General features: G+C 41.6%; 1 protein-coding gene across 1 annotated transcript in view; it reads left to right on the forward strand.

Moving 5' to 3' along the window:
• The window catches only part of ELP3 (elongator acetyltransferase complex subunit 3), a 125464-nt gene that overhangs the window by 30637 nt on the left and 69005 nt on the right, over positions 1-25822 (forward strand). The window contains exons 8-9 of the mRNA XM_069576684.1: positions 16230-16391; positions 19779-19905. Of these exons, the coding sequence (XP_069432785.1) occupies positions 16230-16391; positions 19779-19905 (289 nt within the window). The remainder of the gene's footprint in view (positions 1-16229; positions 16392-19778; positions 19906-25822) is intronic.

Below are 25822 nucleotides of genomic sequence, written 5' to 3' on the forward strand. Positions count from 1 at the left end.
CACTGAGCCTTAGCATACACTCATTGTAATACATTAGCATGCTAAATAGCACACCCAGCAGCGCCATGACCGTTCTAAGGCTGACCAAAGAGGTCAAAAGGTGGATGGTGATTCCTGGAAATCTCTGCCCCTTCCCCGAAATAATTGGAATAATTCTCCCGCTTGTCATAGTTACTGTTCAGTCAGTGGTGTCCGACTCTGCTACCCCATGGACCGCAGCACACCAGGATTCCCTGTCCTTCACTATCTCCCAGAGTTTGCTAAAGCTCATATCGATTGAGTAGGTGACACCATCCAACCATCTCATCCTCTGTCGTCCCCTTCTCCTCCTGCCCTCAATCTTTCGCAGCATCAGGGTCTTTTCCAATGAGTTGGCTCTTTGCATCAGGTGACCAAACTATTGGAGTTTCAGCTTCAGCATCAGTCCTTCCTATGAGTATTCAGGGCTGACTTCTTTTAGAATTGACTGGTTTGATCTCTTTGCAGTCCAAGGGACTCTCAAAAGTCTTCTCCAGCACCACAGTTCAAAAGCATCAATTCTTTGGCACTCAGCCTTCTTTATGGTCCAACTCTCTCATCCATGCATGACTACTGGAAAAACCATAGCCTTGACCAGATGGACCTTTATCAGCAAAGCGATGTCTCTGCCTTTTGATACACTGTCTAGGTTTGTCATGGCTTTTCTTCCAAGGAGCAAGCGCCTTTTAATTTCATGGCTGCAGTCACCATCTGCAATGATTTTGGAGCCCCAAATATAAAGTCTGACACTTGTTTGCATTGTTTCCCCATCTGTTTGCATGAAGTGATGGGACCAGATTCACTTCTTACCTATCACTTCATTTCAGAATTCTTTTGTGACAAAGCTATAACCTCAGATTCAGCAACAGTTTGAGGTGCCCGGATGGAGTGCTCAGCGTCTGGAAGAGTGGGTGTGAGCAGCCTATTCTGTGTGATGGCCACCAGAGGAGGCGATGGGTTAAATCTGTGTCCATGAAGCGACTTTGAGCAACAGCAGGTCAGCCTGATCTCCATCCTGCAGGGCCTTGAGTAGCAGGATGAAATGGGACCTTATTTTTACTGCTCATTCGGAACCTTGATCATTCATGAATATGAGTCATACTGAGTAAAACGCTGAAGTCTTTCAAACTTTTGAGGGAGTCATGATGTAATCCAACGCCTTCTTCCTAATAATACTGACAAACAGATGACAGCTTAGAATAAAACGCAATTAGAGGAAAAACAGCCTTAATTAGTTCAAAGCCCCATGACGTTAGGATGACAGCAGTACCTCAGAGGATTACTGCCTAAAAATCCACTGAACTCTGAGAATGCCCTCTTAGGATCAGATCATCTGTTCAGACCATCACATTTTTCTCTCCCCATGCTTATGTGTTATATATTCTTTTCTCACTGCAGCTGTTCTCTTGTTGCAGACCTTGTGCATTAAGTAAGTTTGAATCATAAATATCTTAGACTTGTTCCACCCCTCAACCCCCCTCCATGAAAATTTGCTGCAGAGATTTTTAGTCTGTTTGCTAGGCCAGCTGAAGATGTGTATAATGTATTTTTAGGATACAGTTAATTTGACATTTTATCAACTGAAACTTTAAAATTTTGCAATGCAAAGCGATAGAGGGAAACAATAGAATGGAAAATACTAGAGATCTCTTCAGGAAAATTAGAGATACCAAGGGAACATTTCATGCAAAGATGGGCTCAATAGAGGACAGAAACAGTATGGACCTACCAGAAGCAGACGATACTAAGAAGAGGTGCAAGAATACATAGAAAAACTATACAAAAAAGTTCTTAATGACCCAGATAACCTCAGTGGTATGTACACTCACCTAGAGCCAGAGATCCTGGAATGCATCTTGATGAACAAAGCTAGTGGAGGTGATGGAATTCCAGCTGAGCTATATTTAAAATCCTGAAAGATGATGCTGTGAAAGTGCTGCACTCAATATGTCAGCAACTTTGGAAAACTCAGCAGTGGCCACAGGACTGGAAAAGGTCAGTTTTCATTCCAATCCCAAAGAAGGGCAATGCTAGAGAATGTTCAAACTGCCACACAATTGCACTCATCTCACACGCTAGCAAAGTAATGCTCAAAATTCTCCAAGCCAGGCTTCAACAGTATGTGAACCAAGAACTTCCAGATGTACAAGCTGAGGAACCAGAGATCAAGTTGCCAACATCCACTGCATCAGAGAAAAAGCAAGAGCGTTCTACTTCTGCTTTATTGACTATGCCAAAACGTTTGACTGTGTGGATCACAACAAACTGTGGAAAATTCTTAAAGAGATGGGACTACCAGACCACGTGACCTTCCTACTGAGAAATCTGTATGCAGATTAAGAAGCTACAGTTAGAACCAGATGTTGAACAATGGACTGGTACCAAATTGGGAAAGGAGTACATCAAGGCTGTATATTGTCATCTTGGTTTTTTAACTTCTATGCAGAGTACATCATGCAAGGTGCCAGGCTGGACGAAGCTCAGGCTGGAATCAAGATTGCTGGGGGAAATATCAATAACCTCAGATATATAGCTGACACCACCCTAATGGCAGAAGGTGAAGAGGAAATAAAGATCCTCTTGATGAAAGTGAAAGAGGAGAGTGAAAAATGCTGACTTAAAATTCAACATTCAGGAAACAAAGAGAAACTAAAAAGCCTCTTGATGAAAGTGAAAGAGGAGAGTGAAAAAGTTGACTTAAAACTCCACATTCAGAAAACGAAGATCATGGCATCTGGTCCCATCACTTCATGGGAAATAGATGGGGAAACAGTGTCAGACTTTATTTTGGGGGGCTCCAAAATCACTGCAGATGGTGACTGCAGCCATGAAATTAAAAGACGCTTACTCCTTGGAAGAAAAGTTATGACCAACCTAGATAGCATATTGAAAAGCAGAGACATTACTTTGCCAACAACGGTCTGTCTAGTCAAAGCTATGGTTTTTCCAGTAGTTGTGTATGGATGTGAGAGTTGGACCATGAAGAAGAATGGGCACCAGAGAACTGATGCTTTGGAACTGTGGTGCTGGAGAAGACTCTTGAGAGTCTCTTGGACTGCAGGGAAATCAGATCAGTCCATCTTAAAGGAAGTCAGTCCTGAATATTCATTGGAAGGACTGATGCTGAAGCTGAAACTCCAATACTTTGGCCACCTGATATGAAGAACTGACTCCTTAGAAATAGACCCTGATGCTGGGAAAGGTTGAAGCCAAGAAGAGGATGACAGAGAGCAAGATGGTTGGATGGCATCACCGACTCAATGGGCATGAATTTGAACAAGCTTCGGGAGTTGGTGATGGACAGGGAGGCCTGGCATGCTGTGGTCCATGGGGTGGCAAAGAGTCGGACATGACTGAATGATGAACTGATATTCTTTGTGTGAAATTTTAGCTCTATTTTTACAGAAATGGTCTGATGCCTAGGGGTGTTTATAAATCGTCCGTTTTTGGGGTAAAATGAACTTTTATTCTGTAACTTCAGGTCACAATATGTGTGTAGAAAAAGCCTTTTGAAGAAGAAAGCCTCTTTCTCTAAAGGACAGACCAGAGCTGGCGTTGTTTTGTTTCTGTTCTTTAATTTACCTCAAGGGGGCAATAAACACTTTATTTTCAGATAAAAATTTATATGTGATTTGAGTTTTCATTGCAGCAAATATGAATGGCTCTCAGAAAGTAGTCAAAGTACAGTCTGGGAGCCATAAAACCAGCCATAAATGCTACACTGAGTCCTGCCAACCCACTTGACATGTTTTGCTTTTTTTCTCCTGGCCTCTATGCTTTAATGAAATAATCTAGAAAAAGCAAATTTGCAGTCTTGTGTTTGCGGAGGTAAATTTTTACTGCCAGCTCCCTATAATAAAGTTGGTATTTGTTTTTTAGGGAAGCTTTGTGTAATTTGAAGAAATAGTTGTCTGGTTGGTACTATAGAACTAGAGACGCAGAAAACTTTTCAAATGTTGATATCCTTGCAAAATGTAGAGCAGCCCGGAGGTACTGTGTTTTGGACCTAACATTTCCTGCAAAATTTTTGGATGGACGTTTGCCTTACTGTTCTCTAAATTCTCTTGCACAGATGGTATTTAAGAAAAATATTTGGGTTCCCTAGTGTGGATCACCTGTCTCAGATGTAAGGTAGTGAATTCATGTTTATTTTCTTGTTATTTTCCTAGTTTGCGTGCATGAGTCCTCAGTCATGTCTGACTCTTTGTGACACTGTGGACTGTAACCCACCAGGCTCCTCTGTCCATGGGATTCTCCAGGCAGGAATACTGGAGTGGGCTGCCTTTTCTTTCTCCAGGGGATCTTCCCGACCCAGGGGTTGAATCCCGCGTCTCCTGCACTGGCAGACGGATTCTTTACCACTGTGCCACCAGGGAATCCTTATTTTCCTAGTAGTTGATGTCAGTATGTCTAGACAGATAGAGTGCTGTGTTACACACTGGGACTTCCCTCGTGGTCTTGTGGCTAAGACTCCACACTCCCAATACAGGTGGCCCAGGTTCGATCCCTAGTCAGGGAACTGGATCCCACGTGCTGCAACTAAGACCCAGCACAGCCAAATTTTAAAAAATAAATAAATTTTCTTGAAGTTATTATTCGTATTGTCAACCTCATTGAAAGTTAGTAGCCGTTGTTCGAATTCACGTCAAGCTCTACGGTTAGCTCGACTCTATCCCTGCTTCACTATCGTGTGTCACATCTAATTCACGTTTTGCCTTTTTCTGAAAAGATGAAAAGTTAGAGTAGGGAAAACCCTAACAAGGTGAGCTTGGTTAGCATTTATGGCAGGGTAGTAGCAAGCGGTATACTAGCTCCCTGCAGCTGGGAACGCTGGAAAGCTGAGTAAACAGAGTCAAGGACGAAGCAGGGATGGTTCCTGTGAAGACTCATTAAATCAAGCAAAGTGATGATCACTGCTATCACTTAGACTAAGCCCGCAGTAGTCTCTAGAGATCATCAATTACTGGTGACTATCATCCTTCAAAAATCGTCACCCTGGAGATGAAAAGGACTGGCAATGGGGTCTGAGTCACCCATTCGCCAGAATGCACAGGTCGCCAAATAACTCAAAGCAACCTTTTAACAGCTGTATTCCTTTTTAATCAGTCTTGCCCAGAAGCAGTTTCACATTCAATCTTTGTTGCTTCTTGGCTGTTCTCACAAGATGCCATTTAAAAGGGGAGTGGGTGAGTCATACCTTCTCCCTGTGGAATTTTAAATTCATTTCCGTTCCTTCCTTTTTTTTTTTTTTTTTCCATGTCTATCAGTGAGTTTAGAGCCCCCAACTGTGTCCTCCTGAGTCCTGGAGAAACTAGAGTGCTAGGTAACACTGGGCACCAGGCCCCGGAGATAATTTCATAGATTTGCAGAGTAACAGAGAAAGCAGAGCACCTGCGAAGCCCTGAAAGTGATCATCTGCTGCCTTTCTGGGCTTTGGCTCCAGCACCCCACCTCCCACCCACCCCTCTCTTTACATATTGATCACTCTTACTCCCTCTCTTGGTAAATCAGATTTTCACAGACGCTAACCAGGACCCTTGACACTGGCAGCACAACCTAGGGTACAATCTTAGTCATCATAAAGAGATATTAGTTTTTCTCCCAACATTTTTTTTGAAACAAAAGTGGAAAGAATTTTCCAGGGAACATCACATACTTAGCACCTATGTTCTATGATATGTGCTTCACCACATACTTAGCTAACTAGCCACTTCTGTGCATTCATCAATCCCTCTTATTTGTTTATTTTAACACATTTTAAAGCAGGGTGCAGGCTTCGGTACACTTTCCCCAGATACATCATCACGCACATCATTAGCTAGTTCACTGCAGTCTTTTCTTTTCCAGTAAATGTACAAACAATGCAATGCACAGATGCTATGGGTACCACTTGATAAGTTCTAACAAATGCATGTACCCGTGTAACAAAACCCTGCTAAGACAGAGAGCATCATTGCCACCCAGAAAAGTTCCTCCTGCCTCCTCCCTGTAAATCCCCACCCGGACTCCCAGAGGCGACCATTGTTCTCATGTTTTCTCCTTTCATAGATGAGTTTTGCCTATTAAACTTCATGTATTGGTTGACCAAAAAGTTAGTTTGGGGTTAGTAAGTCAGTAAGAAAACCCGAATGGACATTTTGGCCGACCAAATAAATGTAACCAAATAATACGTATTCTTTTGTGTGAGACATCTTTTCATGGAGAGTTATATTTTGAGCTTCATCCATGTTGAGTTTTATAATAGCCATTATCTTTTTAGTTCTGGGTAGAATTCCTTTGTAGGCGTAGACCATAGTTTGTTTATCCATTCTGTTGATGGATAGCCGGGCTATTTCCAGTTTGTAGAGATCATGATAAAACTTCAGTGAGCATACTTATGCAGTCTTTTGGTGAGTGTATGTATTTATTTCTCTTGGGTGTAATAACCATCATATGTTTAGTTTCAAAACTGCCAGACATTTTCCCAAAGTGGTTGCATCATTTGTACTCCCACTGGTAACATAGGCGTGTTCATTTGCTCCACATCCTCACCAGAGTAAGGTAGTGCCAGTCTTTGGAAGTTTAGCCATTCTAGTGGGTGTGTAGTTGCATCTCACTGCGCTTTTAATTTGCATTTTACTGATGACTAATGATGCTGAGCACTTTATTATGTACTTATGCTTTCTGTATATATTTCCTTTGTGAAGTGTGTGTTAAAATCTTTTGCCTACATTTTATTTTTCATATGCCCTGGATTCGAGTCCTTTGTTCAATCTCTGTTTTGCCAACATGAAAACCCAGTCTGTGACTTGACTGTTCATTCCGTTAAAATCTTTGAGCAGAGTGTTTTGTTTTGGTGAAGTTTAATCTAGCAGTTTTTTTCTTTCATAATTACTGCTTATTTTGTATTATCTCTTAAAAAGCCTTTTTTGCCTACTCACAAGGCAAGAAGATATCTTCCTGTGTTTTTTTCTGTAGATTTGACTTTTATGTTTAGTTTCATATGTTGACTTATGATCCATCTTGATTTAATGTTTTATGTGTAGTGCATGATAGGCGTCGAGATTTCTTTTTTTCTATATACATACCTAATGTATACAGTCTTGATTACTGTAGTTTAGGGTATATCCTGAAGTAGTGTAAATCTTCTAACTCCGTCCTAGTTTTTTAAGATTACTTTGGATATTTTAGGTCCTTTGCCCTTCTGTATAAAGTTTATGTTTGTCAATTTCTAGCAAAAAGTGTAATAGGATTGCTGTTGTGTTTAAAGTATAGAAAATTTTTGAGAAAATTAACAATTTAACAATATTGAGCCTTCCAATTTATGAACATAGTCTGTCTTCTAGTTTTTAATTTTTCTTAGCAGTCTTTGGTTTGGAGATTTTGTAAGCTTTTGGTTAAATTTATTTCAAAATTTGGGGTTGGCCAGAAGTTCACATGGGTTAAACAGGACAGACTTTTTATAGTCAACCAAATATTTTGTTTGTTGATATTAAGTGAAATTTTTTTCAGTTGTATTTTCAAATTGTGTGCAGTTAGTATCTAGGTACATAGTTGATTTTTGTGTATTAACCTTATAGCATATGAACTTACTAAATTCACTACTCGGTTCTGTAAGTTGGTTTTGTAGATATGCTAGAGTTTTCTTTAAAAATAATCATGTAATCTGCAAATACAGTGAATTTTAATTTTTTTCCTTTAGGTTGTGGATGCTTTTCTTCCTTATTACAAAAGCTTGGACATTTTGTCCAGTGCTAAATGAAAGTGATGAGAAGGAGTCTGTCTGTCTTACTCCCAATAATATAGGGAAAACATTTACTACTGCAATATTAAGTGCAGTGTTACTTGAGAGTTTTTTTTTTAAGATATCTTTAACAGATTGAAAATTTTTACAGAGTTTTATCATTAAACTCATTTCTCTAATGATTTCTCTGTGACTATTTAAATGATAACACTCTTTTCCTCTTTCATTCTGATAATGTATATTACTTTGATTTTTTTAATGTTAAACTAACCTTGCATTCCTAAGATAGAGCCTATTTGGTTGTAATGTATTTTTCTTTCTACATATCACTCGATTCAACTTTCTAATACTTTGTAAAGGATTTTATTCATGGCGGATGGTGCTCTGTGATTTCATGTTTTCTTTTCTTTGTTACCTTCTGGCTTCAGTGTTACGCCAGCCCTATAAAACAAGTTACGAAGCATTTCCTCCTTATTTTCTGAAAGACTTCATGTAAGAGGAATATTATTTCTTCTGTGTGTTTGCTGAAATTCATGAGTAAAACTGTTCAAGACTAGAGTTTTCTTTATGGGAAGGTTTTAGATGATAAGATACTGGGCTTCCCTGGTAGCTCAGTTGGTAAAGAATCTGCCTGCAGTGCAGGAGACCCGGGTTTGATCCCTGGATCAGGAAGATCCCCTGGAGAAAGAAATGGGAAACCACTCCAGCATGCTTGCCTGGAAAATCTGATAGATAGAGGAGCCTGGTGGGCTGCAGTCCACAGGGGTCCCAAAGAGTTGGGCACAACTGAGTGACTCACACTGTAGATGATTAATTCCATTCCTTTCATAGACAAAGGGGTATTCAGATATTATGTTTCATCTGTGTCCATTTTCGTAAGTTCTATTTTTCAAGGAATTTGACTGTTTTATCCAAGTTGTCAAGCTTTTTGGTATAAAGTTGTTCATAACATTCCCTTACTTAAAACGTCTGTAAGATGTCATTGATCACCCCTCCTTCAATCCTGATATAGATAATCTGTGTTCTTTCTTTTTTTCCTCTATCAGTCTAGTTATGGTTTATCAATTTTGTTGTTCTTTGCAAAGAATTAACTTTGATTTTGCTTATGCCCTCTACCTTATATATTTCTGCTTCTATTCTTACATCATCTTCTACTTTCTTTGGGTTTACTTTGCTCTTCTTTTTCTTTGCTTAAATAAGGTATAGAAACCTAGCTATCCTATAGACCTTTTTTTCTTTTCTGATGTAAGTATTTAAAGCTTTAAGTTTTTCCCATAAGCATTGCTTTGGCTGAATCCCACAAATTTTAATATGTTCTATTTTAATTATTATTCGGTTTACAGTGTTTCCTGAAATTGTATTTTTACCTGTGGATTGTATACAAATGTATTGTTTAATTTCTAAGTTTCCAAAAACATGGAGTTTTTCTTGATTTCTGATTTAATTCCCTTTTGATCAGAGAGGGTTTATTCTGTACCATTTCCGTTTCTTAAGTTTTTTTTAATTGAGGTTTATTTGTGGCTCAGCATATATGATCTCTCTTGGTGAACATACTATGTATATTTGAAAGAAACTATATTCTGCTGTTTTTGGATGTAATGTTCTATAAACATCAATTTAGTCAAGGTGGTAGATAGTGTTGTTCAATGGTCTTTGGGGATTTTTTTTTTCTATGTAGTTCTATCAATTGCCGAGAGAAAAAGAGTAAAATCTCCAGCTGTGATTGAAGAATGATCTATTTACCTCTTTAGTTGTATTAGTTTCTACTTCATTTATTTTGAAGATCTGCTAAGTGTATGCACATTTGTGATTGGTATGTTTTCCTGGTGTATGAACTTTGATAAAACTTTATGAACTTACTTTTTTTTATCATTATGAGAATCCCTTTCTGGTCTTGAAGTTTCTTCTTTTTTTTGACGTTGCTTCCCGTTGCAGCTGTTACATACTTACTTTTCTATCCATTTGCTTTCCACCTGTATGTGTCCCTGTATTGAAAATGTGTTTCTTATAGATAACAGTCTGCCGTAGTTGGGTCTTGTTTCTTTAATCCATTTTGACATTGTCTGCCCTTAATTGGAGTATTTAATCTGTTCACATTTGCTACAATTGAATTTGCAACCACTAATTAAGTTACTCCCTCACTTTGGTTTTTAGTAGCCAAGAGTTGTGGTCTTACTGAATACCATAATTGTCTAATTTCATATAATGCATTTTTTTCTGTGTCTTAATACGGAATGTCTTCTTAAGAGAAAGGATCTCATATCAAGCACAGTGCCTTGAGAAGAGAAGGTATTGGGTTGGCCAAAAAGTGCGTTCAGAAACCTAAACGCACTTTTTGGCCACCCCAATACCTAGAAAGCATTGTTGAGTGAGTGCAGTGGGAAGAACTGTGCAGTAACAGTAGGTTCCAGGCTTATTTTCTATTGTTATCCTACGTTATTAATGAGTAGGTGAGACTAGATTATCTCTAAAGTTACTGATTCCTGTGACATTCTGTGCTTTAAGGACTTCTGCTGGAAGGGCGGCTTTGATCTACAAGACATACTGAGGGGCTGTCTTTCACCCAACAGTCACTTTCTGACAGTGGCAGCTTTTCTGTAATGTTTTGTGTATGTGTATTAGTCGCTCACTCGTATCCAACTCTTTGCAACCCCACGGACTGTAGCCCACCAGACTCCTCTGTCCGTGGGATTCTCCAGGCACGAATCCTGGAGTGGGTTGCCATTCTCTCCTCCAGGGGATCCTCCCGACCCAGGGATCAAACCCGGGTCTCCTGCATAGCAAGCAGATTCTTTACCACTGAGCTACCAGGGAAGCATAATGTTATGTATATAATGTGCTATTAATAGAAAGTAAAAAAGCAGTCATGAAAAAAAAAAGCAGTCATGGTTACCACACATTCTTTCAATAGTGTATTCGCATTCAAAATTAAGGGCTATGTAATAACATTCGAGTCCTTAAATTTGAATGTGAATACACTATTGAAAGAATGTGTGGTAACCCTGATTGTTTTTTAATTTTCTGTTAATAGTATTATTGCTGTTGGTTCTTCAGCATTCTGACTATATGTACAAAATAGTAACACTCTTGTTGGGTGTTGGAAGAATCAAAACCCAAAATGTTATGGGTTGTTTTGCATATGTCCTAAACCTTGGAGAAGGAAATGGCAACCCACTCCAATATTCTTGCCTGGAGAATCCCATGGACGGAGGAGCCTGGTAGGCTATAGTCCATGGGGTCGCAAAGAGTCAGACAAGACTGAGCGACTTCACCACCACCACCAAACCTTGTCAACCAGCATGATAAGGGAGCAGAGGTCCCTGATTATTCTCTTAGCTATGTTACCAGGTTAGTTTCTCATAGGTTCTACTCATTTAAAAATCGAAATTCTGCCTCTCTCTGGTACCTCAGTTTGTGTTGAGCAGAACCTTTTGTTATGTATTAGACCCTCCCAACATAACTCCCAATATCCAGGAAGCAAACTTGACCACCATCTCAAAAGGAAAAAAGTTATTTTATAAATCCGCAAACATCCAACTCAGTCATTCTTCAGTCTAGACTATCATTAGCTCAGCATTAGACAGGACGTAAAATTCTGTTGAGATATTTTCTAGATATGATTATATTCACTCCCCAAAAAAGAATGTGTTCAGTGGTACTTCTGAGGAATTGGGGGACTTCCCCAGTAAAGAATCCGCCTGCAGTTCAGGAGACTATCGCTGGGTTGAGAAGGTCCCCTGGAGGAGGGCATGGCAACCCACTGCAGTATTCTTGCCTGGAGAATCCCATGGACAGAGGAGCCTGGCAGCTACAGTCCATGGGGTCACAGAGAGTCAGACACGGCTGAGCGACCAAGCACATGCCCTGAGGAATTACACCATTAACCCAGGACGCTATTTGGCAAGTCAGTCAAACCTTTGGCTATCCAAAGAAGTTTATAAATTCTACTTACTCATCTTGGGACTGCAGATGCAGAAGAGAGTTTGTACCTTGTGACTAATGAAAGTTCGTATTTCATCTACACACCATAAGTATCTACTTTGTGGTTTGGTTTGAGCAAGTTGGATTTGGGGTAGAGGGATATCCATGTAGGAAAGGGTCCTAAACCTCTCAGGAATTTGGACCTCAACCTCTAGTGAGATTTTACACAGGAAATTGAAAGTAAGGCCCATCCAACTTCATTAATGACAGAGGTTTCAGAGAGGATGGCAGGAAATTAATAGCAAACAGAAATGTTTTTTGATGTCACAGCCTTCTTGGATTGAAGCAGAAACAGTTTACGAAAGATAATAAAGAGCCTTTCACATCGCCTTCCTTCAGCGTCCTGCTGGTTGGGGCCTTATTGTGAGGGGACAGTAAGTAGTGATAATAGATGTCACTTTTGTAGGTCACTTTCTTCCAAAAATAGAAGCATGCTTTCCAAGAAATCGTTTCTATCCAGTTATATAACATCTGCCACTTCTGGCTCTTTGATCTTAAGTGGTTCTTGGTTTTAGCTGTGTGTCTTAGCCCTGTAGCTAGACTGTTGAGCGTCCCTGGGACAAAGGACTATTGTGTCTTTACTTTCTGTAGATTACCTGGTCTAGGGTTAAGCAGTTTTTAGGGTTAACCGTTTGGGAACAGTAGCCAGTCGAATTAGCTGGAGGCTGCTATAGAAGTCAAGAGAGACCCCCTTCAGCTTTATGTCTTTAGCTTTGCCTCATTCATTTACTCATTCTTCATATTTGTTTTTTTTTTTTTCTTTTTTATATTGAAGGAGAGTTTTCAGTGCTGAAGGCCTTACCTCTAAACATTTATGAGCCTACTGTCTTCCAGGAGTTTCCTGTCTAGATGGACAAACAGGCCTACCCACAGATAAGCAGACAAACTCCATACAGAGTATGGGCAAGGTATTTCGGAATGGGAGCACAGAGTTACCAAGAGGCACTGGGAAGACGTCATGACAGGAGAAATGTATTTGAGCTTTGTTTTGAAGGCTGGTAGCATCTGGTTTTTATTTGCTTTGATGTTCCCAGGTTACTGTCCCATTCCCCTGCCATCACCACCTCCCAGTTTAAAAAATAATGCCATCAGCATAAGTTGTTGGCTTAAGTTAGCTTCACAGAGAGCATTAGCATCCTTTCTAGTTGATGTTGCTCCTACAGCATGCAAAGAAGTGTGCGTGCATGCCAGATTGCTTCAGTCGTGTCAGACTCTTTGTGACCCTATGGACTAGCCCGCCAGGCTCCTCTGTCCATGGGATTCTGTAGGAAAGAATACTGGAGTGGGTTGCCGTGCTCACCTCCAGGGGCTCTTTCAATCCAGGGATCAAACCTGTGTCTCATACATCTCTTGCATTGGCAGGTGGGTTCTTTACCACTAGCACCACCTGGAAAGCCAGATCAGCATGGCCCCATGATGCTGGAGTTTCGGCTTATTTAGATGACCCTATCACGTCACAGAAAGAGAAGTGGATTTAGAATCAGAAAGCCAGAGTTCAGGTTCTGATTTTGTCTCTTAGAAGCTCATGGTCATGGTTGGAAAATTCGCTATTTCCTAACTGCCCAAGAACTTAAGCCCACTGCCTCTCCCTGCTCCCCAAAGGTACTGCAGTTGACCTTGGTAGTAAAGAAGAGCTGTACTGTTGGATGGCTGTTTAAACGATATGGGGGGTTATATCAGCCGTAAAATACCAGCTCAGGTATTTTGCTTAGATTAGCTGACTGCCTTTATTCACATATTTGTGTATTAACACATGTATGTGGACTCAGCTCAGTGCTCTGGAAGGATCTAGAGGGGTGAGATGGGGGGGAGCGGGGGCTCATGTTGTTGTGCAGCAGAAACTGACACAAAATATTGGCTTTTAGAAACAAGTTATTTCTTATCCCTTCATTTCTGCTGCTGCTAAAGGTGGTGTCGTTTTCGCCCTAGAGGAAAGACTTGGCGGTAAGTTATTGTTTGAGGATAAGGCTTGCCTCTGTGTCCTAAGCTATACTCTGATTACTTCTGAAGAGACCTTTTCATCCTCGCAGCAGCCGCCTCTGCCAGTCTTGCTTGGGCCTGCGATGCCACGTGGCAGAGAGGGTCTGTGGATTTAGTTCTCGCTCCTGTAGACACGTCCCATCTGTGCAGTGGCCTGTCCTCTCGTTGTCCCGGGAATGCAAGGCACTATTGTGCTGCCAGGCTTGCTAACTTAACGGCATCCTTCTCGGAAATATTGTGGGTTTTGTAAAAAAAAAAAAAAAAAAACCAGTTAATAGAGGGGTACAATTTTGGAATGTCTGACTGTAAGATGTCCTCACTTACTTTGTGAAACATTCATTTAGAGTTTTCTGCTTCATGGGTTTTTTTCAGTCAACCTTCATGCAGTATGCATTCTCCATAATACATTAGTGTTTCAGTTTTTTTAAATGATGGTTTTCTCCAAACATGATAATTGATGTTTGAGTGTGAGTTACGTGTATCCTGAAGCAGTGTATGCTTCTGTTCCTGCATGCCTTAGGACTCACTTATTAGAAAGGCCTGTGACTTTGTGGTCCGATTGTCTCAGATAAGCCAGTTGATTTAGTATCCTGTCAGAAGCAAGATTTTATAAGATCTGTGTCCTTTTTTGTCTTACGAGTTGTTTAGTGACTGTGGACTAGTCGTTTCCCTTTAGTTCTTGCTGCCTTTGGTGATCCTATAGAAAACCTTAGGAATACAGTCATAGCGTGAAAGACTCGAGTCAGTTCTTCAGTTCAGTGATTCTTAACCACCTTAATAATTATTATTAGACAAGTCAGTTTTATTGATGAATGAATGAGTTTAAAAGAGAACAGCAGTTACAGAACTGTGGAAATTTTATGATTTTTCTTTTTCACAACAAAAGCTGTGAACTTCTTTGGAAAGAAGGAAATGAAGTGCCAAATGAAGGCTTCCCTCACCCTCCCCGAAGAATTAAGAAAGTTGTAGAAAGGCATTTGGAAGAATTATTTCATTCTAGAAATGAAAGTCACTCAATTCCACTCGTGTCCAACTCTATGCAACTCCATGGACTATATATGGAATTCTCCAGGCGAGAATACTGGAGTGGGTAGCCTTTCCCTTCTCCAGGGGATCTTCCCAGTCCAGGGTTCAAACCCAGGTCTCCCGCATTGCAGGCAGATTCTTTACCAGCTGAGCCAAAAGGGAAGCCCAGAGTGGAAGTGGAGACAGATCTGATATCCCATGCTGAACTGTCCACGCAGTGTGATAGAGTGAAATAGACCAAGGATTTTTGACCTTGTCAAAATCCTACCTTCAAGTCCTGACTTAGATTTTATGAGCTCTGTACTCGGATAAAGTGCCAAGCGAGGTGTTAGTCGCTCCGTCTCCAACCCTGTGCGACCCAATGGACTGTAGCCCACAGGCTCCTCTGTCCATGGGATTCTCCAGGCAAGAATACTGGAGTGAGTAGCCATGCCCTCCTCCAGGGGATCTTCCCAACCCAGATCTCCCACGTTGCAGGCAGATTCTTTACCATCTGAACCACCAGGGAAGCCCTGGACAAAGTATTGGGTTGGCCAAAAAGTCCACTCAGGCTTTTCCATAAGCTGGCATGAAAAAACACAGACAAATTTTTAGGCCAACCCAATATTTGATCCCATGAGGAGCTTCAGTTTCTTAATCTGCAAAACGGGGATAATGAAGCGCACGCCATAGAGCTGATGAGGGCGCTCACTGCACGTGGCATGGTCAGTGCAGTGCTTGACCGCAGTGGCCTCTGCAGCTGAGGGTCCTATTCCTGCACGCCAGCACTCCCCTCAGCGGGCCATTTTCATTTTCCTGGGTTTCCGGCCACCATTAAGGCTATTAACTCAAAACAGCTTGAATCTCAAGTGGTACTCACCACGCTGATACCTGGTTTCAGTGAAAGAGAAAAATGACTCCTAATTTTGTAAGTCATTGCTGAGATTCAGAGGCTTGACAAGAAGACGTGTGTGTGTGTGTGTAAGACATTTCACCTGAATTATTCCTGTGATCATTATGATCATTATGCGTACCCTTCCCTCCCCCTTCTTTTGTTTTCCTTCATTTAACATGACTCTAAAACATGGAGTAGGAAGTAAAGGATGCAGACGATTTTCACTTACATGAAAAATCGTTGCTAGGAACTGAAAATTAGGGTTTTCACAGTTGAAATCCCTGCTTTTCAAGGAGATTATGGCTGCCGTACACTGCAGGAACATGATGCTGATGGTGATGATGATACCGTACGCTGTGTGCCAGCTCAGGCACGTCTGTCCCGTGAGGCGTAGCTGCTATTAGCCTCATTTTGCCAATGATGAAACCAAAGCACAAGGAGGTTAATCATGTTCCTGGTTGCATAGTTAAGAAGTAGCAGAACCAGGATTTGAACTCAATCTGACCCGAGAGCCAGTGCTCTCAACCATTGGGTTAGATCTGGGAGGACAAAGGGAAGACATCCTTGAAATGAGAGCCAACGTCCTAAAGATTTGGCAGGCTATTTACTTTTCTGTTTGCTCTATAGGTATTCTGAGAGAAGCCTCACAAAGTGCATTGGAATTACTATTGAGACCAGACCAGATTACTGCATGAAGCGGCATCTCAGTGACATGTTGACCTATGGCTGCACAAGGCTGGAGATTGGGGTGCAGAGTGTCTATGAGGATGTGGCCAGAGATACCAACCGGTAAGATGGTGCAGGCGATCTTGCCAGAGACTTCCTCTTCTCCCACCAAGCAGATCAATGTTCCTACCCATCTGAGAGGGAAGGGTCTAGGTGTTCCTCCTATTCATTTTTCTGTCCATGCTCTGAACCCCATTTCCTCCTTCCTTGACTTTCAGTCTTTCTGCGCTGACTCTTTTCCAGTAGCCTATAAACATCGTCTTCATCTCTCTTCCTATTCATAAATAGCCTTTCCTGTAGAGAAAGCAAAGGCAGGGCTCGAAGTCAATAGTTTAAAGCAGGAGAGAAGGCCAACGAGACTAGGAACAGAGAAAAGGGTTCGAACAAGAAGGAAGCCGGGGAACTTCCGTAGTGGTCCAGTGGTTGAGAATTCGCTTGTCAATGTGGGGGACACAGGTTTGATTGCTGGGTGATGGTCATTGTTAACTAAGACCCCACATGCTGCTGGGTAACCAAGCCTGTGTGCCACAATTACTGAGCCCATGCACCTCAATCCGTGCACCCACACATGTGCCTCAACTGGAGAGCCAGCACACCGCAAACTATAGAGCCCACGTGCCCTGGAGCCTGTGCACCGCAGCAAAGATTCCCTGTGCCACAACTGAGACCCAACACAGTCGGTCAGTTTATAAACAAATAAGCCCAGGTGAGGTCTAACAGAGTAGTTTTTATGAAGCAGATGCCAACTGGCAGGGTACTGAAAGAAAGGCTGGTGAGATGATGGGTATAAACTCTGAGAAATTTGAGAGTCTAAGGAAGGAAGGAGTAAGAGCTGATAGAGCCAAGATGAAGTTCTTTTCCGTCCAGAAATAAAAGAAGGTTTCAGGAGTAGGTGTGTGTTGAGTGGGACCTTAAAGGCTACTTCACTTTAATAGGAGTTAGATAGACATGATGGAGGGTTGTGATTGGAGAAGGAAGTAAAGGGAAATCAGGGAAACACATGGGTCAGCATCTGAGAAACAGCCAAGAAGAGTTCTAGGCTGAGGAAGGCGGATGCTTCCCTTAAGGTAATTTCTTGTTGTTGTTTAGTTGATATGCCTGACTCTCTGCAACCCCATAGACTGTAGCCCCTCCAGGCTTCTCTGTCCGTGAAATTTCTCAGGCAAGAATACTGGAGTGGGTTGCTATTTCATTCTCCAGGGAATATTCCCAACCCAGGAATCGAACCCACGCCTCCTGCATTGGCAACTAGATTCTTTACCACTGAGCCACCAGGGAAGCCCCTTTAAGGTAATAGAGATCTCCAAAATATTTTTGTGCACAGGAAGAGTCTGATGGATCTCAGGCTTGAGAAAGAGCAACGTGAATCGGATGCAGTCTTGTTGGGGAAGGCTTGAGCCAGAAACGCTGGTAGAGCTGCTACAGTAATAACCAAGGCTGTGCTGGAGGGGTGCCTTGGGGATGGAGTTTCTTGGAGGTCAGAGAAGCTTTCTGAAGAAAATGATGTGGAAGCTGAGACTCACAGCAAGAGTCTAAGTTAGTCAGGTGGGGAAGAGGAAGACTGTTTCAGGCTGAAAGAAAAGTACAGGCAAGCTCCTGAGAGCAGAAGCACATCATGGCACGTTTAGGGATTTTGGAGTGATTTTGTTCGGTGGAGTGTGGAGCGTGAGGTGGGAGCGTGGTCAGAGGTGAGGCTGAAAGGGTCAGCAGAGGGACCAAAGCCTTTGAAGTTGGCCCAGTGGGCTTAGACTTTAATCCAAGGCCAGCTAAGTTGTGATCAAGGCATATCTGCATTTTATTTATTTATTTATGGCCACACCACATGGTGTGTGGGATCTTAAGTTCCCCTAGCAGGGATCGAACCCTTGCCCCTTGCAGAGGAAACTGGAAGTCTTAAACCACTGGACCCCAGGGAAGTTCCCATATCCGCATTTTAGAAACATCGCTTTTCAGGGATTGCAGTGTGAGTGTGGACTAAGAAGACGGAAGGAAGGCCAGTTCAGAGGCTATTGCAGTAATTGAAGCAGGAGGTGATGTCCTAAAAAGCAGTGTATGGTGACCGAATGGGAATGAGGGTGAGAAAGAATGGGAAGGAGAGAGGCTGGGAGGCAAGATGAGTTTCATTGTGGAAAACTAGGCTTTAGACCTTTACATGCTGGTGGAGCAACCAGTTGAAGGTTTGCTTTAGAGCCAGGCTGTCCAACAGAACATCCACGGTGACTGAAATGTTCAGAACCCACATTGTCCACTGTGATAGCACAGCCAAGGAACTGGATTATTGATTTGGATCAGTTTCAAGGTAAACTTGAATAACCATGTGCGCCTCGTGACTACAGTATTGTACAGAGCAGCAGTAGAGTAGCGGGTATTTGGGCGTGGTGTCAGAAGAGAGGCCTGACCCACCCATGAAAATTGAGATGTCGTTAAAAGAGATCAGAGAGTGAAGCCATGGAAATGAATAGGAACCTTCAGAGAGTGGGCTGGGGTCCAGTTTCTAAGAGTTTGGAAGTAGATGGGAAGGTCTTTCTGATGAGAGCCCTGTGGGCTTCAGTTTTTAATAGCCCCAGACTATTAAAAGGGCTTGCGTCTTACTTGAACGTAGTGCTAGAATATTAAGCTGACTTATCCAGCTGGCCCCAAATGATTATACTTTGTCACTCAATTATTCTTTCTTCTTACTGATACTTTTTTAAGGACCTGCCAGCCCACCAGCCTGAAATGTACTTTGCATATTGGTGAATCTCTCTCTCTCTCTCTCTGCCTACCTTTCCCTTCTTCCCTTTCTTTCTCCCAATGATATTATTTGTAATAAATATTTTTAAAACAAAGGGCATAACAAGATCCTGTTCCTGTAAGGCTCTGATCTCACTATTCTTATTTTTAATCTAGGTATTTATATTAGCAGACTTATTTTGGCCCATAATGCTAAACCAGGTAATTTTAGTGTATATTAATTCTTCTTTCCTGATGACTCCCTGATGGCAGTCAGTGAAGAATCCGCCTGCAATGCAGAAGACCCAGGTTCGATCCCTGGATTGAGAAGATCCCCTGGAGAAGGAAATGGCAACCCACTCCAGTATTCTTACCTGGAGAATCCCCTCAGATAGAGGAGCCTAGTGGGCTATAGTCCATGGGGTCACGAGAGTAGGACACGACGAAGCGATTAAACCACCACCATATTAATTCTTGTGACCTCAGTCACTTGCTGTCAGAACTTTGAGGAGGTGCATAAGGGAACTTCTGAGAAATATCTTAGAAGTAAAATAATTTTTCTCCAGGCCTTCTTAGAAGCAGAGATGTAAAGACGACTTTCTAAGGTTTCCTTCCCCCAGACATGTTCGTCATTCCAGAGCTCCAGCTACCTGTGCCAGACTTCGTTTCTCTCTGTTGCTGCTGCCCACCTTCTTGCCCGTTTATTTGTGTAACAGGTAGTGAATTTTCTTTCCTCAGGGGCCACACTGTGAAGGCAGTGTGCGAGTCCTTCCACCTGGCCAAAGATTCTGGCTTCAAAGTGGTGGCTCACATGATGCCTGATCTGCCGAACGTGGGGCTGGAGAGAGACATTGAACAGTTCACAGTAAGTGTTGACCCAAACCAAGCTGCTTGAGAATGCCTGTGCGTGCTGCTGCTACCCGCTCTGCTTTTTTTTCTTTTTTAAACTTTTTATTTTGTGTTGGCGTATAGCCGATTAACAATGTTGAGATAGTTTCAGGTGGATAGCGCAGGGACTCGGCCATACGTATACATGTATCCGGTAAGTATAATTCTTCCATCTTTTGGGAACTGTGTGTTTTTGTTCTCTGACTGATTCCTCCACTGGATATGAATATTTTTAATGTTAATGATATGAACTTTCTCGGCAATTTGTTTAAAATATTTTCCCCACGCTATTCTTGGTCTTTCACTTTTGTTTCTGTTGCCAAAGCTTTCCTGTTTACTTATTTATTTAGTGATTTCTTAAGATGCTTCTCAGCTTAGAACTGCCTTTCTCTTTCAGGATTTCCCTAAACAGTGAAAGAAACTATTCTGTTTTCTTCTAGCCTTTCTGTTCTTTGAATTTCAATACCTAACTCTGGGGTTTGTTTGCTTTTTTAAAAAATAATGTATGAATTTATTTTTGGTCGTGCTGGGTGTTCATTGCTGCACTCAGGCTTTCTCTGGTGCGGTGAGGGGGGCTCCTCTTTGTTGTGATGCTCGGGCTCTCATTGTGACAGCCTCTTGTATTGTGGAGCTCGGCTCTATAGGCTTCAATAGTTGCATCTCACAAGCTCTAGAGCTTGGGCTTAGTAGTTGAGGTGCCCAGTCTCTAGTTGCCTGCAGTATGCGAAATCTTCTCTGACCAGGCACCAAACCATGTCCCCTGCATTAGCAGGTGGGTTCTTATCCACTGTACCCCAGGGAAAGCCTGTTTGTTTGTTTTTACTCTATCACATGTTAGCTTGGTCCATGTTAGCTTGGTCTTGGGAAATGAGATTGGTCAAAACTCTTTCTTCTTCAGATTCTCAAATAGGAAAGTGACATAGGGATATCCTTTTAGAGAAGAGGGGGAAAATGTTTATCAAGTTATTTCATGAGCAAAAAGACTTTTATGTTCTGTTATTAGAACAGTGGAATTCACCATGACATTCTTTCTTTCCTTTCAGAAAGTTTATTGTTTCCAAGCAAATGAAATACAACTAAAGGTCTGTTTTATAAGACAGCATTAATTCACAGATATTACGAATTCCCTCATATTGATCTGTAATAGATTTTGAGTCATATCTTCCCCTCAGTAGTATTAGCTGGGTACTCAGACTGTAAGCCTAAAAGGCACCTGAAACACACATTTCTTCAGCACAGCTTCTGGGCGGGCCAGTGGTATAGCCAGAGTTCATAACTTTAGGTGCCCTTGGGGAAAAAATATGTAAAGTAATAGCAAATAACTGAGCAAATCACAATTTATTTTCTTAGTGTCTTTAAAATATAGTTCAGAAATAACATTGCAAAGACAGCCCTCCATGTAAACAGATTTATCTTCTTGTTTACAATCTTTTCAAAGAAACCCGCAGGGAATCTGAGTAGACTGTATGCCTTTTCTAACTGCATCCCAGCAAATGAATAACACAATAGAGCTAAAATGAGAAAAATCAGATTTCTCTCTAGAAAAAAAATCCTCTGAAAAATCAATCTATAGATTACCGTAAATATTTCTACAAATCAATTTTTTAAAAAAGATACCCTAATAGAATGGGGGGGAAAAATCTTGAACAAGCACTTCACAAATAAGATGTTCAGCTACTTAATAACTGTTCAAAAGTTCTCTAAGTCATTTATCTTCAAAGAAATGAAATTTAAAACTACAATGCACAGCTACTGTATACTCATCAGAGTAGTGAACATGGAAAAAGACAATATCAAGTGTTGGTAAGAGTGTGCAGCAACTGGAACTCCCATTCACTGTTAGTGGGACTATAGACTGGTACATCAGATTAGAAAGCTGTTTGATAGCATCTACTAAACGCAAACATACACATACTCCATGACCCAGCAATTCTACTTCCTCACGTTTACCCAGCAGAAATGTGCACATGTATTTACCAAAACGCAGTCACACATTACTGAGGGCACTATCATCAGATTGAAAACACCCCAGGTGTCCATTAAAGTCAAATACATAAATAAGTTGTGGTATATAGTCAAACAATGAAATACGTAAAGCGATAAGACTAATTATGGCTTCATGCAACAACGTGGCTGATTCTATTCAACATAATATTGAGCAAAGGAAACCAGATCCAAAAGACAACGTAACATAGAATTCTATTAATGTGAGTTCAGAAGCTTTGGGTGGAATTGTAACTGGAAACGGACATGGGGTAGGCTTCTGAGGTTTTGATAATGTGCCTTTTCTTAGCTTGAGCATCTGGGTGCTGGTTACATGATTTGGAAAAATCTGTCTTCAAGAGGGAAGGGACATATGTATACCTATGGTTGATTCATGTTGACATATGGCAGAAACCAACATAATATTGTAAAGCAGTTATCCTTCAATTAAATGTTTAAAAATCTATCAAGGTGTACACTTATGATTTGAGTACTTTTCCATACTAAGATATGTTTCAATAAAAGGTTTACTAATTTAAAAAAAAAAAACAACTAGGTTTCGTCTAGGAAATCTTGTTTTCTAGAGATTTTCTGAACTAGTAGGGAGCATATTTTACACTTTAAAAACTTTTTCCTCTACTTTTATTGTCACATTAGCAGCCCACAGATAGTTCCCTTAATATGTTTTATCCATTGGAAGCGTTGCTAAGTAAGGGGTCTACTTGTAATAATTGTAGAAGTCTATAAAATGTTATCACTCTGGAGGACAAGGCAGCCTTGCCGGTACATCCATAAAGCATCCACAGCCACTGTGGTATTGCAGCCATAGTATCTCTAGGGCTGTGTGCTGTGCTCCTTAGTTATAAATTGGCTTTGCTCTCACACCTTGTTACTTAGGTTAATTCTGAGTCACTAAGAGCAGAAGTGGTCATTTGCATCTGTTTGTTGTAGATTCACACTCTTATCTAGTGATAGGTGCAGAGCTGGTCAAAGCTGTATGTGATAAATAGCATTTACTTATATTGTCCAGTTACTCAAATTTCCTTTTGGAATGAAGTTTTCTTTTTCCTTATAAAGCTGAAAATCCTGGTTGTAATGGAGAATGTTTAACATCTTAGGACTTTATCCTCCAAGCATTAACTTCACCCTTTCCACCTGTCCTCAGATAGGACTGCAAAATGTATCATTTATTACTCGTAAGAACTTTTAGCTGTTTCAGTCTTTTATTCTTTTAAAATTAGACTGCTTTTGGATATGCAAGCTCAGGATGCTGAAAATGCTAAGAAAGTGTTGGTTTCTCTTGAGAAATGTATCTCCAGAACCTTCTGTCAGTCATGGGAAGTCTTTCAAAGTCCATCCATGTTTGCCCACCTTTTTGACTCTCAGTAGTTACCCACACCCACACTGAGCTGTTTTCCCCAAAAACCAACTGATCAAGTTATAGTTTGGCAAGTCCTACACTGCCAACACAGACATAACACATACACACAGCCTTCCCTCAAACATTGTAATATACTTGCTAATCTCTAAATCCAAAGGCCACTTCTCTGCTGACATTTTATCCAGCCTTACCATTTGTTCATGTTAGAAACTGTCTCCAGGGATTTCTCTGGTGGTCCAGTGGTTCGAATCCACCTCCCAGTGCAGGGAAGGATCTACCTTCCCTGGTTGGGGAAGGTGGATCCCTCGGGACTATCTCCAGTCTTAAATTCTCGCCTCCCTGGCTTCCGTGGCTCTGCTGCCTCCTGGTTCCCTTTTTACCTCTAGGACTGTTTCTTTTCTGCTAGGTGTTCTTTTTCTCTTCACTGCATAAATGTGGCTTCTGTCTTTTGCTCTCTTCTATATATGTGTGTCTTTCTTCTGTTGTCCTGATTTTACCACTTAACACTTCAACGAATCTCATTTTCTCTGCAGTCTTAAGCCTCAGCTCTTAAGTCCAATTGCTGAATACTCTTCACCAGGCACCAGAGGCCTTACACGCACTTCAGTCGTAACGTATCCAATATGGACATACTTCTGCATTCCCCAGTGGTCTCCTCCTCTTCTCTTTCCTGTACCATTTGTGGCCCCGCCATCCACATACTCTCCCAAGCTAGACATTTTGGAATCATGCAGGAGGAAGTAGAAAATATTTGGACTCCAGAGCCAGACTAGGGCGAGCTTGAATCCTGGCCCCACCACTTGGTAGCAAACTGTTTGAATGGCTTTGTTCCTCAGTTTCCTCATCTTTAAAATGGGGCGGCTGTGAAGATGGGCAGAGAGAATGCATACTTAGAAAAATGCCTGGCACAGAGCAAGTGCTCATACACCTTTGCTGCTGCTGCTCCTATTACGGTTCCCTGTACTAATCCAAGAGGTCTAATCCAACGGGAGGTCCTCTCTGTTACTCCCTCTGAAGAGCTTTTAAAGCTGTCCCCTCCTCTTCACCCCCACCTCCGTAGCTTCATGCTTTCGTCAGCTCCCTGCAAAGGCAGACAGCTTCTTATCTAAACCACCAGCCATGTTCTCATCTAATGTATCGTTCACATCGCCAGCAGAATGATGTTTATTAATTTTTAAGTTTATAAAATAAGTGGAATTAATAAGCTATTATTAAATAGTATTTGAGAATCCAGTACCTCCTAAGGGGGTCATGTCGAAATGCAGTAGTCCTCTGCCACTCTCAACTGTTGCAGCCTAGTGGTGGGGGCGGGGGCCCTAATATTTACCTCTGTTTCCCTCTTCCGTGTTTGGATTGCTTTTTCCCGAGCATCAATAGAGAGGATCTCTTGTCCTGTTGTCGTCGTTCAGTCGCTCGGTTGTGTCTGACTCTCTGCGACCCCATGGACTATATATAGCACACTGTGCTTCCCTGTCCATCACCAACTCCTGGAGTTTGCTCAGACTCATGTCCACTGAGTCGGTGATGCCAGCCAACCATCTCATCCTCTGTCGTCCCCTTCTCCTCCTGCCCTCAGTCTTTCCCAGCATCAGGGTCTTTTCCAGTGAATTGGCACCTCACACCAGGTGGCCAAAGTATTGGAGCTTCAGCTTTAGCATCAGACCTTCCAGGTGGTCCAAGTATTGAAGCTTCAGCATCAGTCCTTTAGGATTGACCAGTTTGATCCCCTGGCTATCCAGGGGACTCTCAGGTATCTTCTCCAGCGCCACAGTTTGAAAGAATCAGTTCTTTGGTGTTCAGCCTTCTTTATGGTCCAACTCTCACATCCATACATGACTACTAGAAAAACTTTAGTTTTGACTATATGGACCTTTGCCAGTAAAGTAATGTCTCTGCTTTCTTTCTTTCTTTTTTTTTTTTAATTTAAATTTCTTTATTTTAATTGGAGGCTAATTACTTTACAATATTGTATTAGTTTTGCCATACATCAACATGAATCTGCCACGGGTGTACACGTGTTCCCCATCCGGAACCCCCCGCCCACCTCCCTCCATGTACCATCCCTCTGGGTTGTCCCAGTGCACCAGCCCCAAGCATCCTGTATCCTGCATCGAACCTGGACTGGTGATTCGTTTCTTATATGATATTATACATGTTTCAATGCCATTCTCCCAAATCACCCCACCCTCTCCCTCTCCCACAGAGTCCAAAAGACTGTTCTATACATCTGTGTCTCTTTTGCTGTCTCACAGGGTTATCATTACCATCTTTCTAAATTCCATATATATGCATTAGTATACTGTATTGGTGTTTTTCTTTCTGGCTTACTTCGCTCTGTATAATAGGCTCCAGTTTCATCCATCTCATTAGAACTGATTCAAATGTATTCTTTTTAATGGCTGAGTAATACTCCATTGTGTATGTGTACCATAGCTTTCTTATCCATTCATCTGCTGATGGACATCTAGGTTGCTTCCATGTCCTGGCTATTATAAACAGTGCTGCAATGAACATTGGGGTACACGTGTCT

Source organism: Ovis canadensis, chromosome 2 (assembly GCF_042477335.2).
Source record: "Ovis canadensis isolate MfBH-ARS-UI-01 breed Bighorn chromosome 2, ARS-UI_OviCan_v2, whole genome shotgun sequence".
In the NCBI taxonomy this organism is placed as follows: Eukaryota; Metazoa; Chordata; class Mammalia; order Artiodactyla; family Bovidae; genus Ovis; species Ovis canadensis.